The sequence below is a fragment of the Aphis gossypii genome, chromosome 2 (assembly GCF_020184175.1).
Source record: "Aphis gossypii isolate Hap1 chromosome 2, ASM2018417v2, whole genome shotgun sequence".
Classification (NCBI taxonomy): Eukaryota; Metazoa; Arthropoda; class Insecta; order Hemiptera; family Aphididae; genus Aphis; species Aphis gossypii.
Window position 1 is genome coordinate 68,753,036 of NC_065531.1, and position 16,500 is coordinate 68,769,535.

At 25.9% G+C, this 16,500-nt stretch overlaps 2 protein-coding genes across 4 annotated transcripts in view; one reads left to right on the forward strand and one right to left on the reverse strand.

The window, feature by feature from the left end:
- Positions 1–3,534, forward strand: part of LOC114126069 (tyrosine-protein kinase transmembrane receptor Ror-like) — a 71,902-nt gene extending 68,368 nt beyond the window's left edge. For 2 of the 3 annotated variants that reach the window (XM_027989945.2, XM_050202103.1), the window contains 5 exons: positions 12–168; positions 243–563; positions 1,296–1,431; positions 1,778–1,910; positions 1,978–3,534. In XM_027989945.2, coding sequence (XP_027845746.1) covers positions 12–168; positions 243–563; positions 1,296–1,431; positions 1,778–1,910; positions 1,978–2,271 — 1,041 coding nt within the window. In that variant the 3' untranslated portion in view covers positions 2,272–3,534. The remainder of the gene's footprint in view (positions 1–11; positions 169–242; positions 564–1,295; positions 1,432–1,777; positions 1,911–1,977) is intronic. The other variant, XM_027989946.2, reaches the window with a different exon arrangement.
- Positions 3,535–3,576: 42 nt separating this feature from the next.
- On the reverse strand, positions 3,577–13,196 carry LOC114126064 (repetitive organellar protein-like). Its single transcript, XM_027989938.2, has 14 exons — positions 12,806–13,196; positions 10,896–11,125; positions 10,756–10,833; positions 10,178–10,322; positions 9,902–10,114; positions 8,822–9,047; positions 8,035–8,169; positions 7,695–7,869; positions 7,524–7,601; positions 7,264–7,466; positions 7,059–7,198; positions 6,903–6,988; positions 6,596–6,775; positions 3,577–6,521 (listed from the first exon to the last, which is right to left on the reverse strand). Exons 3-14 carry the CDS (start codon positions 10,807–10,809, stop codon positions 6,423–6,425), a joined length of 1,734 nt encoding a protein of 577 aa, XP_027845739.1. The 5' UTR covers positions 10,810–10,833; positions 10,896–11,125; positions 12,806–13,196; the 3' UTR covers positions 3,577–6,422.
- Between the last annotated feature and the right edge of the window lie 3,304 nt (positions 13,197–16,500).

Sequence of the window (16,500 nt, forward strand, 5' to 3'; positions counted from 1 at the left end):
TTTATTTACAGCAAGACATTGTAAAAGGTAAAACTAATGGCTTAGAATTATCATCTTTAATACCAGGCTCAAGTGCATCAAGTCAAAAATCAGATAAATACTGTAAAGTTAGACAATATGCATTGGGTGAAATAACATTCTTACAAGAAATTGGAGAAGGTGCTTTTGGTATGTATTTTCATCAAAAATATGTATTCTTAATGAGTTAAATATAAATTTACATTTATAAAATATTTGAACAGGCAAAGTTTTCAAAGGCCAAGTGCCTAATGATATGGGTACCATAATTATGGTGGCTATCAAGACATTGAAAGAAGGTGCAAGCGCTAAGACAGCTGCAGACTTTAAACGTGAAACTGATTTAATGGGAGAATTAAGACATCCAAATGTGGTTTGCTTGGTAGGCATGTGTGCACGTCCAGCATGTTTATTGTTCGAATACATGGTTGGTGGTGACTTACATGAATTCCTAATGGCGCGCTCTCCACATTCACCAAATTCACCAATAGCACCACCACTTAACCAAGCAGACTTTATGTATATTGCTACCCAGATAGCTTCAGGTTAGTGTTATTATTACCATTATCTTTATTACTTATAGGTATCTATACTCTGTCCAGCAAGAAAACACACTGTGGCCACTAACCACTCAACATTCTGGCATTAAGATTAATCCTATATTCTATACCAGTAATTCCCAACCTTTTTTTTTTTCCGGTGGTACCTTTTTTTAATCTAACTTAAGTTGTGGTGCCCTGACGTGAATATCACGAAAAATATACATAAAAAATTAGAATTGTATTTTTATTGATAATCAGTTTTTATAATTTTACTGAATATAAAGCAATAACCATACAATTGACTTGAAATATTAATACATTTTTATACTTCAAAAGAAAAAAAAATATTAAATACTATAGAGTCCAAATCTGAATACTTGAAATTTTTTATAAGATTGAATTTGAAATTATTAAAAATTACAATAAACTATAAATAATATTTTGTGTCACGGTGCCACTAGAAAGTACTCGTGGTGTACAGTTTGGGAACTGTTGGATTATAGACTGTACTAACCCAATTTTCCCCATTATACGGTAAAAGCTACAGACAATTACAGAGATTGTGGGTCTCCAAACTAAACTCATCAAACGACTAGTATAATATTCTATTTGAAATGAACTATAGTATAGCATGATGTCGCAAGCAGTTGCATAGAGTTTGTGTATTTTCTAGCTAGATAGTATATAATACCATTTGGTGAATTAATTTTATTAATATATTAACACTGTTAATAGGTATGGAATATTTATGCAGCCATCATTATGTGCACAGAGATTTAGCTGCTAGAAATTGTTTAGTCGCTGAAAATCTGACAGTAAAAATATCAGATTTTGGACTTTCAAGAGATATATACTCATCTGATTATTACAGGTTTGATATTGTGTATATTTATACATATTTTTTTATTATACATTGTAATATTTTACATTACATTACATACTTTTTACTTTTTATTTTCGGATTCAATTGTTTTATTCCATATTTAATGAATACATTTTAAATAAAGCTACATTATTCTTTAATCAAAATAAAATGTTTTACATTTATAAGCTATTATTTATAAATACAAATTACAAATGAAGATTTCTTCTTCATGCTTTATTGTATTTCAATTAATGTAGGTACTCAAAATATGTATGTTCTGTGTAATACTAAATACTTAAATAATTACATAAATACTATTTAATTTCAAACAATTTTTATTTTACAATTGCAGAGTACAATCAAAATCTTTATTACCTGTGAGATGGATGCCACCTGAATCTATTCTGTATGGTAAATTTACAACCGAATCTGATGTTTGGAGTTTTGGTGTTGTATTATGGGAAGTTTACAGCTATGGCTTACAAGTAAATTTTGTCAACCTTATTAAAAATAACTACTGTTATTAACACCATGATGTTATTTTTTCTTTAGCCATATTATGGATATAGCAATCAGGAAGTAATTGAAATGATTCGCTCGCGTCAACTACTTCCGTGCCCTCAAGAATGTCCATCAAGAATGTATTCACTAATGATGGAGTGTTGGCACGAGGCACCTGTCCGGCGACCAAATTTCACAGAAATTCACTCTCGGCTCAGACAGTGGGCAGCCATGTCTGTATCGTCAGCACCCACCATGACATACTCTATGGTGCGCCCTGGAAGTCAATCTGATCGCACAGGTTCGTCAAATGTGTCATCCAATTGTAGGCCAGTCAACATATAAGTCACTAAAATCTATTTTCATGTATAGAAATCCTTTTTTGTAATCATCAAATGCTTATAACTAGTTAACTATCATCTTAAGTGCAATTCTCTCATTAATCACTTCAGCCAGTGGCGTGTAGAACTTTTTCTTCATGTGGGGTAAAATTATTTTCCTACCCATCCCGTCATAAAGTATACACTTTATTAAGATTTTAGGGACTTCATTAATACTAACCTAATACTCATAAAGTCAATAACTCATACAATATGATAGACATTCCCATTAGTGACATTCCTACAACGATACATTTTTTTTTAATAAAAATGTTAATCATGAATTAGAATGATGTACAAGTGAAACTTTCATATAACGAACTTCCATTTAACAAAATTTTGTTTCACACTCATCAGATAAAATATTTTATCTAAAGATGGTATAAATTTGGCTTGTATTATAATTTATAAATAATATTGTTTTCTTTTTTTCTTATCAAAATTTCACTTAATTTAAATGTGATTGATGTTAGAGAATTGCGCTTTATACATTTGCTTTATGAGTTGCACTTAACCATTAACATTTTTTGTAAAAATTCAATTTATTTTTAAAATTTATAAGTTTATAAAAAATTAACTACTATGCATTTTAAAGATTGTTAACAACAATCAAACATTAACATCATCATTTATCATTCTAAGAGCACTATTCATAACACTGTTTGTGGAAATGTAAACGACAAACGTACTTCATCAATAGCTCAAACTTCAAATACCAATGTAATAATGTGACAAAATATGATTGCTTTAAACTACTTATAAGACATTGAATTACAAAATATCGAAAGTCCACTGTATTAACTATGGCACTCGCTTACATTACAGGTGTTGCTCGTGTTCAATATTAAAACAATATTATTCGATCATATTCTTCTGTCACACATCACACAAGAATTCATAATTAACCGTCTTCCACGTGCCAAGTTTTATTCGTGCCATACGTTTTACGTTTGTTCAAACTAAATTTCATTGTGCGTACTCCATCTGTCGTGTTCAAATCCATACATGTGTGGGAATAACGTTATGCTTTTAAGTCACGAGTGAGAACACCAGCGAATGAATTCTTTAAAAAAATAAACCATAATACGGTCGTTTCGGTTGTGTTAATTTTGTTAGAGTTGTGACGTCGTTCGAGACAGTAGTTTGTCTCGTACTTATAATTAACCTACTACTTTAATTATTATTACTTGTCGGGTGTACATATTGATGTGTTTTTTTTTTTTTTTTTCTACTGTACATACACAAATAATGTATTATATATAATTTATTGTTTATTGATTATTACCTATGTATTATTTTGTACATCTCAACTGATATTATAATATTGTTTTTTTTTTTTTTTTTTTTTGGTAATACTATATAATTCTTTAAGGATTAATGACGTTTTCTATTTATGTTTACTTAAAATCAAATGTCTTAAGAGTAAAGTGTAAATTGTTTTTTTTTTGATCTTTTTATACTCATATTGTAACGGCACACTCTAGTCTACTTAATGTTTTAGTATGTAAACATAACTTAAAATATAAAGACTGTTAAAAAATATGTTTACAAAGAAACCGCCATGTACTTGTGTTTTCATTTATATATTATATAATATAAAATATACATCCAAATAAAAAGTGTTTTGTTTGTTTTAAGAACATATTATTAGTTTATTGCCCGAATCCTATCATTTCGTCTCGCAAAAAGAAACTAATCCTAAAAAAATCTCACCTAAAATGACCCGACTATTTACTTACCATTTTATAGATTCAAGTTGAATCATTCAACATGCCTAAAGTTTTAATATGATAATATCTATTGTCGTGTGTGTGTTTTCACTTAAAACTTTTACGTTTGTAATTTTGGGTTTTTTGTGTTTCTAACATATTTTTGAAAACAATTTTTTATAACAAAAAAAAAAAAACATGAATATGTTTGAACAAAAAGACAATAATTATGAGTTATGACAAATTATTAAGTATTTGCAATTTTAACTATGACCATTATAATATAACTATAGTCATTGTATTTACAAGTGTTTAACTTAAATTCATTCAAATACACACGTCACCTGACTAAATTAAATGTCGTAAAGCTTAAAATTAGTTTTGAATAGGTTCATGACGTTTGGAATGACTATGACTTGAAATTAATTTAAATATTTTGAAAATGGTATTGTGTATAGTTAATAATATACATGCAATGGTGTCTGACGATTAATATTTGTGGAATAACAACATAATGAATAAAATCTCTCTACTTGGACTTAAAAATTAAATTCAATCTCAGGAGAAGCAGAATTTACCTAAAACCTGTTTCTTAAGGATAAATAAATTGGTGTGGTGACTTAATATTATCATAGAAAGAAAAATAATAGTAATAAATATTAACAAATAGAATAAATTAATATGTTAAAAAATACCAAGCCCCCTAAAAGATGAACTATGATTCTGAAAATTGTTAGTTAGAAATATAAACTATAGTCAATAGGATACATTTACACACTGATGTACATTATTTCACATTTAACAACTAGGTTTTTACAAATAAATGGTAAACGTAAAGTAAGTGATAATACATTTTGTACATTAACTTGTAAAATACAACAACAAAAATTGGTTTATAAACATTAAATAACTTTATTTCAAATAAAGTTTTTTAACAGTATTCAACGATCAGAAATATAATATACCAGTTAATCACTTTACTGTTTCGATTGTAATTACATCTTAATAAAATAATTAGACTTACAATAAAACTAAAAATAAGTTGAGCTACGACATTAAGAATCAGACTATATGTTACAATAAATATAAAATAACAATAAATAATACAATAGATAATAAGAGAAAAATAAATAATTAACAAATACTTATTGAGTATGAAATCTAAAATCCATATAATATAATATATAGTATTAAATCCATTCAGAATAGTTTATTATTTAGTTAATGTTAAAATGTATACATTTACAATAAACTTATAAAATCATGTATTGTATAGTATACATAGCAGAAAAATATTTGAAAAACAATTTTTTAATGTAATACAATTAATAATATTATTATTATTATTAATGATAAATGGACAAATATACGGTTTTTTTTTTTCATAAAAATATACGATTATAATTTTAGTACATAATAGATTAAATTTGATAAAAATATTAACAATTTTATATATATTTAAGACATATGAATAATATGTTAAACATGTAAAGAAATATACAATATATAAAATTTTAAACGAGGAGAGAGGGACTAAAGATCAATATTCACTACCCTTAGATCCATGCCTGGGACTCATTTAACTTATACATTAATCACTGGTTAAAATTCTTGGATTTATAGAATTATTTATAATTAATTTTGATATTTTTATAATCACATCACTAATACAGTCATAAACATTCAAAGATCATTTTTCAATACTTATTTTATAAATTGAAAATAAAATGCTCATAAAGTTAAATTGTATCAGATCAATTAATACAAAAATATATACATATTATTTAATTATACTTTTAAGTGGTATAGTGAAATAATATAACTTTCAATTAGTAAATCAACTATTCCAATTAAAGCAGCTTCAAATAATAATTTTACTCAATAAATCAATTAAATATTAAAAAAAAAAGAACCCATAATCAATAATAAAATCTTAAGACCTTAAACTTCTAATATGATAGAATAACAATAGATTGAATTTATTAAAACCATTTTCCTACTAATTATACTTGGACATTTAAAGAATTCTCTTTTCTTCACAAAATGTATCTTATTAGGTATTTTTATGTAAATATGAAATATATACTGACCATAAATTGTACAAAAAATAGTAAGAATGCAAGACAAAACTATTGCAAGATTATTAATTATAACATATTAGTAATTCTTAATTACTATTAAGTTCTAATTAGTATAAGTATATATGAGTTAAATAATTTAAAGGCACCAGTTATAAATAAGTCTCAAATAATATTACTAACTTTAGTTAGGAATATAAATTATATTCTAATACTATTATTATATTATATAATAATAGTAATCATAAAATAGTTTTGTAGTTGTTGTTAAGTGTATAAATAAAAAAAAAAAATTGAAACTAAATTAACTTATTAACCATTAAGAAAAGTTACTGTTTCACTGCTATGAATAAAGGTTGGGCTATGGTTTCCATGACTTCATGTTCACCAATTGTTTGCAAATCAGATACAACAGTTACACAGTTCAACTAAAAATTAAAAATAATGATATGTTATTTTTTAAGGAGTGATAAGTTAATCATGAATAATATATGGAACTGACCTGTTTTTTTTTCATTCTTTTATGACCCGGACAACCTTTACTTGACCTCCATGGCAACTCCTTACCACCACAATTATTTTCCAAATAATCGAGAACTTTTTGAATATTGTAAATATCAGAGATTAATTTGTCAATATTTTCGTTTTGACTATTCTTGTTATTTTTTTCATTTTCATATAGCTAAAATATATTATATCATAAATACATTTAGAATAATAAAAAATATTTAGCTGTGAATTAATTTAAGACAAAATTAAAATAATTATATTATATTTGTTTAATAGTTAGAAATCATAAAAATAGGTACCTTAAAAGCTTCTTTTTGGGCATTTTTAAGATTTAAAACTGTACGGTTGTATGATCTACCATAAGATAATCCAGTTTTAATTAAATCTAAAAATAGATTAATTTTATGTAAATTGATCATTAAATAAGTTTAATTTTGACAAAAATAAGAACTTACATGTATTTTTCTGATTGGCTAACTGCTCAAGGCGATTGTTTAAAAAATAAAACTCTGGTAAACGTTTATTAGTCTTTTCATTTTCACAACCAAATTCATCCTCTCTACTTCTCCTTTGAATGTTAATTTGATTTTGAACACTTCAAAAATAAGAAATAAAATATTAATGGATATTTTTAAATGATTATTATAATTCAGTAAAAACCTTTTAATTTTTGATAGTATTTTCATAAGTTCTAATGTGTTTTTTAATAGCAAACTCTCTTCATTTGATAAAAATCCTGACTTCAAAACTCTTTCTACATGAATTTTAATAGATTTATTTTTGGTTCGTTTTATTGTACTTTTGGAATGAATCTGCATGGTTCGTTCTATACTTCTCATATCATCAATTTGATTACTAAACAACTACAACAAAAATAATCAAATTAAAAAATTGTATTAATCATTGAGTTTTTAAATTACCTCATTAACTATAGAAATTGAATCATCATAAAAATTATCACTAGATAATTTATCAGCTGGTTTATAATTTAAATTGTTCTATAAAACAAAAATAAAATTGATTAGGTAAACATTTTAGCTATAAATATTTTAATTTTAGTATATTATACTAGATATTTTATTAAATAGTACCTTATCTAAAATTAAACCATTGATAATTGAGTTTTTGTAATGAATGTCCTCTTCTGAAATAAATTCTGTCAGGTTACAGCTACACGATTTCATCAAAGTTGAACATTTCTTCATTGTTTCATCAACACCATCAACACTAGGTTTTAAACGTAATCCATCATCACTCAACGACCTGCTACCAGCATCAACACAAAACTCCATTCAGCTTCCTGTACATGTCAACTCAAATTTTTAAATAAACCAAAATTCCCAAGCTACTCTTTACCTTGTTGCCCCTTTGATGGAAGTACTGTATTCAAAATAATGTTTATATTGACAATTTAATTTAAACATAACTTACCGAAATACATTCTTCTTATTACATAGATTATTTTTATGAAAGTTATTTTGATCTTGATTAGTACTTGATTTGATTTCTAAAGATTTTTTATTGAACATATCATATTCTGATTTATCATTATTTATTTTTGCTTTCCTATACAAAAATTAAATTACAATTATTCATCTTTTTATATAAAACAATAATTTAATTACTGAATAATTTCAATAGATAATATAATATTCTTGGTTAGTAATTAATGAACAGACAAATTAAATATTTCACAATTCTTGATACATCTGAGAAATGCATTCATAATAATGATTGGTCAATAAAAATAAGTTAATGTTCATTCTATAATTATTATAATATAGGTATACTTTATCAGTGATTGCTAATCTTCTGGAAATGGTATATTGATATTTCCCTTCTGTAACTATCCTGATACTTTTGAAGCAAGCAAAAAAGAAAAAAGAAAAATTTAAAATTTAAATTTCTCATATTTATTTTACACTATGTATCATGTACATTTATATATAATAGATATACAAGATTCATTAGAACTGTTAAGCATATACCAAGGATTGTCAATTAAATTCTATAGAGGTCCAAATAATTTGAAAACAAATTGTTGAGGACCAGAAAAAATCTAACCTAAAAAAGTCTACCTCATAACATTAATCTAGTTATATATATGTTTTCATATTTACTTATCGTGATATATAAATACAAATTGTAAGTTTTTAATAAATAAAAATAATAATTATATTATTAATAATAGTTGTATGCATTTAAAAATAAAACTTACATAAAAACAATCTTTAAATTGTTTAAAAACTGTGATGAATTATTTTCGCTAACAATATCAACATGTTTTGTCAAAAGCAGTGTAAACAGATTTCCAAGTTTCTCCTTACATGACGGGTGTTGCTTCTCATAGGAATCTACAATGTTCATTATTCCTTGTAAAGTTAATCTGCTTATATTGTCCATGGAACTTATTATTTCATTGTATTTTTTATTGACATCGAGATCTAATGACATAGAAACATTAATTAGATTTCATCATTTTATTTTTATGTTATAAATTGTAAAAATATAGAGATGTAAAACAATAGTTTTATTCACCATTAATATAAAAGTAAGTACCCATTTGAGTGGTTCCTAAATGAAAACCTATTTTGTTTAGTATGCTATCTACATTTTTAAAGACAAAGCTATTAATTTTCTTGAAATAATAATTTAAATTATGGCTAGTAAATTTAAGGACCTGACGCAGTCTCGCGCCTGGAACCTTGACCAACCGATACCGCAAATTGGTCCTGGACTCACAGTCTTAATCTCACACAAATTTTACAATTTGTAAAAATTTAAATTTAAAATAAAATGTTTTTAATTGATCAACACTCAACTTCTTTTACAATTAAAGTAAGCCAAACTTATGAAAAACCTTGCATTAAATTTTAAATTCTTAGCTACTTATACATTTTTTATACATTTTTAACTACAAAATAATTTGCAAATATTCACAATTTTAACGAATGTTGTCAGTATTTAAACTTCAAGGTTAATAATAAAAAAAAAAAGTGTATATGATGATAATGTCAAACTACAGTAAAGCTTTCATTTAATGAATTATTTTTGGGAATCATGACCTTCATTGTTAATTATGCGTTATTCTATTTAATAAATTTTCGTATAATATAAAGTTTTTAGCTCCCCATGAGACTTAATTAAATAAAAGTTTCACTGTACAAGCAAATGAAAATTAGTATTAATAACTAAAATAGATTAAGATATTTTAATTTTAATAGTATCTATACTCAATGTCATGTAAGTAGCATATTAAACATGTTTCTCTTGATAAAATTATAAATAATTAAATTACCACAAATCATTGAAAATTGTTTTGAAGATATCAATGGTTCTGGTAAGAAGTAAAGCCACATAACTAATACTGATGCAACATCTACTGCATCAATATCTATTAATGTTTTACAACTTTTTCTTGAACCACTGACTAATTCATAAGCATTTATAATATTGGCTTCACGTCCATTAGCAGAATATGTTTCATCAAATAGGCATTCTTCATATAATCCTAAAAATAAATGTTTATTATTAAACAATGAAATATTATAATTTTAATTTAATTTGTAACTACCATAGTCAATTATATAATCATTTATATTTTCTACAATAAGTGGTAATCCATCACAATTCAATGGCAATTTTTCTAATGGCATACCAATCAAAATCAATTTTTCTGAATTATATTCTTCCAATAACATCTCAAACTTTGTTTCAACCTGTAATAAGAGTTAGTATAAAAATTTATTTATGATTAAGGCTTTAATCTAATGTACTATATAGTGTATACTGTATAGTTTATATACAAATAATAATAATCAAACATAACTTGAATCACATTTAAACAAGATTTTTCTTATAAAATATGCCTTAATTGTATGTTATAAAAAAATTTAATATTACTGAATATGTATAAACAATTATTATATTGTCTTTAAAAAGGTTTTAATAATATTCTTTTAAGTTTGTAGACAATATTATATACAATTCAATAAAAACAAATCACTATTAAACACATAAATTAATTAGATCCTACATGGAGGATTGCCCAAGGTTACAAGTAATTGTAGGTAGATAAAAAAAACAAACTACATAATTTAATAAGTATGTTATTCGTTTTAATATTAAATATGAACAATAGAAATATTTTACCTGCTCACTAAGCATATGTGTATCATTACAACACAAAGTTAGTTTCATTTTCATACAATTCAAACTCTTGGTAATTCCCTGAAAATAAGAATATTTGTTACCACAATAATACAAATTACTGGAGATTACAAGCTACTTACTGTAAACCACTGCAGTAATTTCAACAGCTTGACACAGTTTTATAACTTCTAGTTTATACTAATTAGGTACAATTTAGATAATCATATCCCAATCACGGCACATTTTAATATTTTATGGCTGCTTTAGGAAATGTGTTGACACAAGACGTAATTTTAACATATAAAGGTGTAAAAATTAACCTTCATCTTCATAGTAATGGCTGAAGTATTTCAAAAACAAAACAATCAATCTGTAAAAAATAAATAATAATTATTATAACAACTGTGACAACATTGACATACAATTTTATTGTTGAGTAACAAAACACATATTAACCTTTTTATGCAAATATACATGATAGGTACCTATTATTAATGTTAAATTACTAAAAATATTTATGAAATTACAGTTTCATATTTTAACTATACAACTATAATATTTTAAATAAATGATAGCTCAATTTCTACCTATTTATCTTTGACAAATCATTTCATAGTAAAATATTTTTTACACTTTACTTTTCATTATTTAGATAAATCAAGCAAATACCTAAATATATATTATATAATAATAACAGTACCTAATAAAGCAATTTAAAAGCACAAAAGTTATGTCTGGGTAAAGATAAATAAATAATGAACAAAAAAACTAATGAATAATAGTAAAATTATTATATTATTAGTGTAAAAATAATTACATGATATCTATAGTAATATTGATTAATTTTAAATTATTTTTTATTTAGTATAGGTATTTAAAAAATGTTTAAATAAACAGAAATTATTGTTAATATACATATTACAAATTATACCTATTCAGCATTCAATTACTTTGTGTCTTTACTCTTTGTAAAATTATAAATATATATATTAAGCCTTGTTTGGCCGGGAAAGTATACTTACTTAAAATATAAATTAAAAAATGTATCTAACGTTGTAATGGTTTAGGTTCTATAAATAATTTTAATCTAACTATAATGAGATTAAACTATAATAATTATAATTTTGATATAAATTTTACATAATTTGCGTTTTTTCACAGATTAAGTCAGGAATACCAAGTTACAGTAATGTAAAACTAACACAGATAATGAACAGTACTACAGTAGGGGATATATTACATACTTACATAATGGCTAATATTGAGTTACAAAATAATCTCAAAAAAAAAAAAATAATAGGAATGTCTGATCATGAATACAATATCAGTTTATTAATTCATAATTGATATTAATTATTACTCATAACAATCAAGGTATCTATAATACAAGAGAAATAAAATAATTTCTCAAATAGTTATGGGACGAATATCTAATACTATAGAGTATAGACTGAAGGAATTAATATTATAGAGTTAGTGCAGAGTGCAAATACCTATAACTAGTTATTAGATGAAACAAAAAGATAACAGTATCAGATTCCCAATTAGCCATTCAAAATTTTTTCCTAATTATAGGGAAGGGACCTACCTTGAAATAATAAATACAATAAACACTAACAACCACTCCCCCACCAAAAAAAATAAATACTTTAAAAAATTTGGATTTTGAGAATTTAAAACACTTGATGCTTTTTTATTTATTTCCTAAGATTTAAAAATGTTATGAGAAATAAATACGATACATTTGATTACCTACCTACGAAGTTCAGTAAGCTAAGAAATGTTTTTAATCTTAATTACCTATATGAGTTACCTGTCTGTAATTATTAATTTCTTATGAAAATAAATACATTTATAGACAATTTATTTTTTTTTTAATTTTTCATAATGGGGTTTCTAAAAAGTCTAATACTGGTACAGTGGTACCTCAATAATTTTGATTCGAACTTGCGTAATACCTAGCCACCTGATATTTAATATATAGCACAGACGACATAACAACATACTCGATGGTTGCTGGGTCAGGGTAATAATAAAACTGACAACTTACCTCTCACGATGTCGAAACCGGTAACATGATTGAATAGTGAATGTGAATTTGTGAATTGATATCTTATACTGAACGTCGTGTTGCTCGTTTGAAACTTTAAATTAGTGACCGGTATCAACAGATTCTCTTTGGTCTGCAAAAGAACGTTGTAGTGAACTGGTGAACAGTACTGAAGACTGAACACGGTCACGTTGAAACTGAGCCACAAACAGCGAACAACTATGAAGTACTGAAATGTGAGTAGTGTGACTGTGTGAGCACTGTGAGCACACTGAGCACAGCACCACAATGACTATCAGCCGAACAGCGTAGGTTTACGACCAATGGTTGAGGGGTGGAGGGGAATGTTATTGTTAGTTAAATATTTTGTAGTCTGAGCAACGAAAGATAGGTACACCCATAACCGGGTTTTGGGTAGTAGGTTGGGGGTATAAATTGTGATAGCTACAGTGTATGGAAATTGGAAGGTTTAAGAACCAGCCGTACCAACACCACTACCGAGTAGACGTCGCGCCGTCTGCGCTCCGAGTTCAATATTAGATCATTTTTTATAGGTATACCTTACCTATTAATTAGCGGGTCGTGTGTCGAACTCAAAAAAATATAGTCTCAAACCAAACATTTCATTTGCCATCGAACCGGACCCTTGCAAAATTTTTCGTTTAATACTGGACTGATTATAAACCGAGCTATAGACACAAGTAAATTTGAGTAATTTAAGTTATTATAATATTTTAGACATTTTTTGCCACAATCTTTTACCAGGAGATTGGTCAATAAAACATTTTTATTATAACTATTGTTATTTTAAATTCATACAATGATTAATTATTCATTATTGACGACTTTAATAAGAGTTTACATTCAACGAGTAATAAGAAGGTGTCGCGGACGTATAGGATTAAAACTAACAACCGACCGGACCAACGTTATAATAACTTATAAAATATGATTTATGATGAACAATAATAATTATGGACTAGGTGCCTACCTATCTTTTTAATGTCGTCCGGCAGGCAGCAAGTTTGGAATCGGAACGTCGATTGTATCAATTATATTATGCAATTAAAATATCAATACAAACATTCTATAAAATATTACCTACAGTTATAATTATTAGTTAAATTATAATATTAGATATTTGAATATTTGAAAATCGATATTGTAGAAAACTTACCGCATAAAAATCATACGCTCATGAACGCAGTAACATAATACTATCGTTTATTTTATATTACATACCTATTTGTTTAGTCTCGATAACATTTTGCTTATTTGTACTGCAGTCTGCAAATATAATATGTTATACGACTGTATACAAAGAAGTCGATCTATTAAGGTTTCGTTAAATCTACTTAAGCATTTTACTTTATACGTCATACAGAGTATGGCACTATGGCCTGTACATAATATATACAGAATATTTAATAAGTATGATGACTAATAATAATTAGTAATCCTTTTATCAAATTAGAAAAACATAGTGCCAATTACCGAATATACTGAAATACATTAAATTAAACCATTATAACTTATTTATTAAAAAACACATCAATCGAAGCTATAATGCTTTATTGCTTTAATTTTTTAACATTTTAGCCTGTTATATACCTATAAGATGTCAGATTTATAGTGTCAGCAGTAAGGGCTGGATTATGGTCAATATAAGAAGCTTTTTGTTGAGACTCTTTCATCCAAAAACAAGTTCATTTTTTATCAATTAGATTTAGCAATTTGTAATAAATATTAATATTAATTTAACTAAAATAAGTTTAGTATAGACAGGACATGTTTATATTATAATGTTAAGACTATCAATTTATAAAACGATACTTTAATTTGTTGTTCAATGATATAGTAAATCAATGTTTTGAAAAACCTTTTTTCTAGACTAACTCCACAAATTTTATTATTATATCTTCAAATGAAATATTCATTGTCAAGTCATACTCTGACATGTCTCTATTGATAGTCAGTCTTTATTTACTCATTTTTAACTGCAAAATTACTTGTAAATTTTCGTGATTTTGAAATATATCGAAAAAAATTGAACGTTTATAGAAAAAAAAAATGACAACGATTTTTGATTTTTTTTTCTTTTAACTATAATAAGAATAATCACGTATGAGAAACCTTTTTTAAATTTTCAAGTTTAATTGGGTATCCAAAATTTTTTTATCGTTACTTCAAAAGAAACAATACTTAGGAAAACCGAAAATTTCAGTTGTCTATAGACAATACTAATATAAAATATTTGGTGAAAATGTCAAGTATTTATATAGTGATTAGTTTTTGGGTTATAACTATATAAAAAATCGATTTTGTCGAAAACGGGTTTTGCGTAAAAATTTCAGTTTTTCGTCACTATTAAGTATTATTTTGTTTTTCTCGATTTTTAACATTTGAACAATTTGAAAATAACTAAATCGATTAATAGAATTAATTATTTAACAGTGTTACCTAAGTAATACCTATACAATAAAATAAGGATGTTTGTGCTCATAAAACACTAAAAAAATAGAATTAAGTCATAATTTCATTGAATCAATTTTTTTTCCTTATCGTTGTAAAATGTAGTACGAGTACTGTAAAAAAATAATTTTTTTAGATCAGTTTGTAAGTGTAAAGATTGCAATAAAACTTGTCACCGAAAATGTCATAAGAATAGTTTCTAAAAACAGAACAGATAGGTAAGTAAATCCGAAGAATTGGATTCGAAAAAAATAATTATTGAAATCAAGAGAAATGAAATCTTAGTCCAAAAAGTGAAATAACACAAAAAAAGGAGGTGAACAAAAAACCAAAATCACAGATATTAAAGACAGAAATGGATTTATACCTAATTATTACTCGACGCTGACAATCTAATGAACGAAAAAAAAAATCAAATAAAGCAATTTTTCTAATTATTTCCTAACCACCAAGACAATCCCACACCGCGCAGAATATAAAGATATTAAATTTCTTTATCAATAACAGTTATTAAAGAAAATACTGGACTTATTTCCATTAAATGAAATATTGTCATAAATCATAATGATCATATTTCCAATAAAATCTATACAATAAAAGCATTAGTACCGATTTTTTGTCACGCGTACAAATCTACACCGTTCAACGTAAGTATATATTTTATATTTCACTAAATTGTTTACGGTTATACCTGACAGTTTGCTGGAGGTTTTAGTACCACTTTTGTTAGAAAACATGTTTAGTATATTATATTTAATTATATAAAATAAATATATATTTTGTTTCTAAACACACTATTTGATTTGAAAACGAAACATATCTACTTGTTCCTATATAGTAACAGTATGTGTATGTTTATTTCATTTATTTCGAAAAGGGAACGTAATAAGTTACACAAAATAAGTTTTGTGTCTCTCCAGTAAAATTTGAATTTCGACGTATATGTATTATCTATTGTAATATAATATACCTATTAAAATAATTGTTTAAAGCGTGTACCTAGTTAAGCGATCGCCCACGACTCACTTCAGAATGTGCTGTATAGTTAGAATCGACGATGAATCAATATTGTTATTGTCGACGTATAATTTGGGATGTGACAACGACCGGTGCTTTGAACGGTCCTGCGGGGTTTGATGTATACACCACTGTGTTCTAACTACGACTGGCGTACTTAATCTTGAGACTCGAGTAGTTAAGATAGATCAAAACGCATTCAGTAA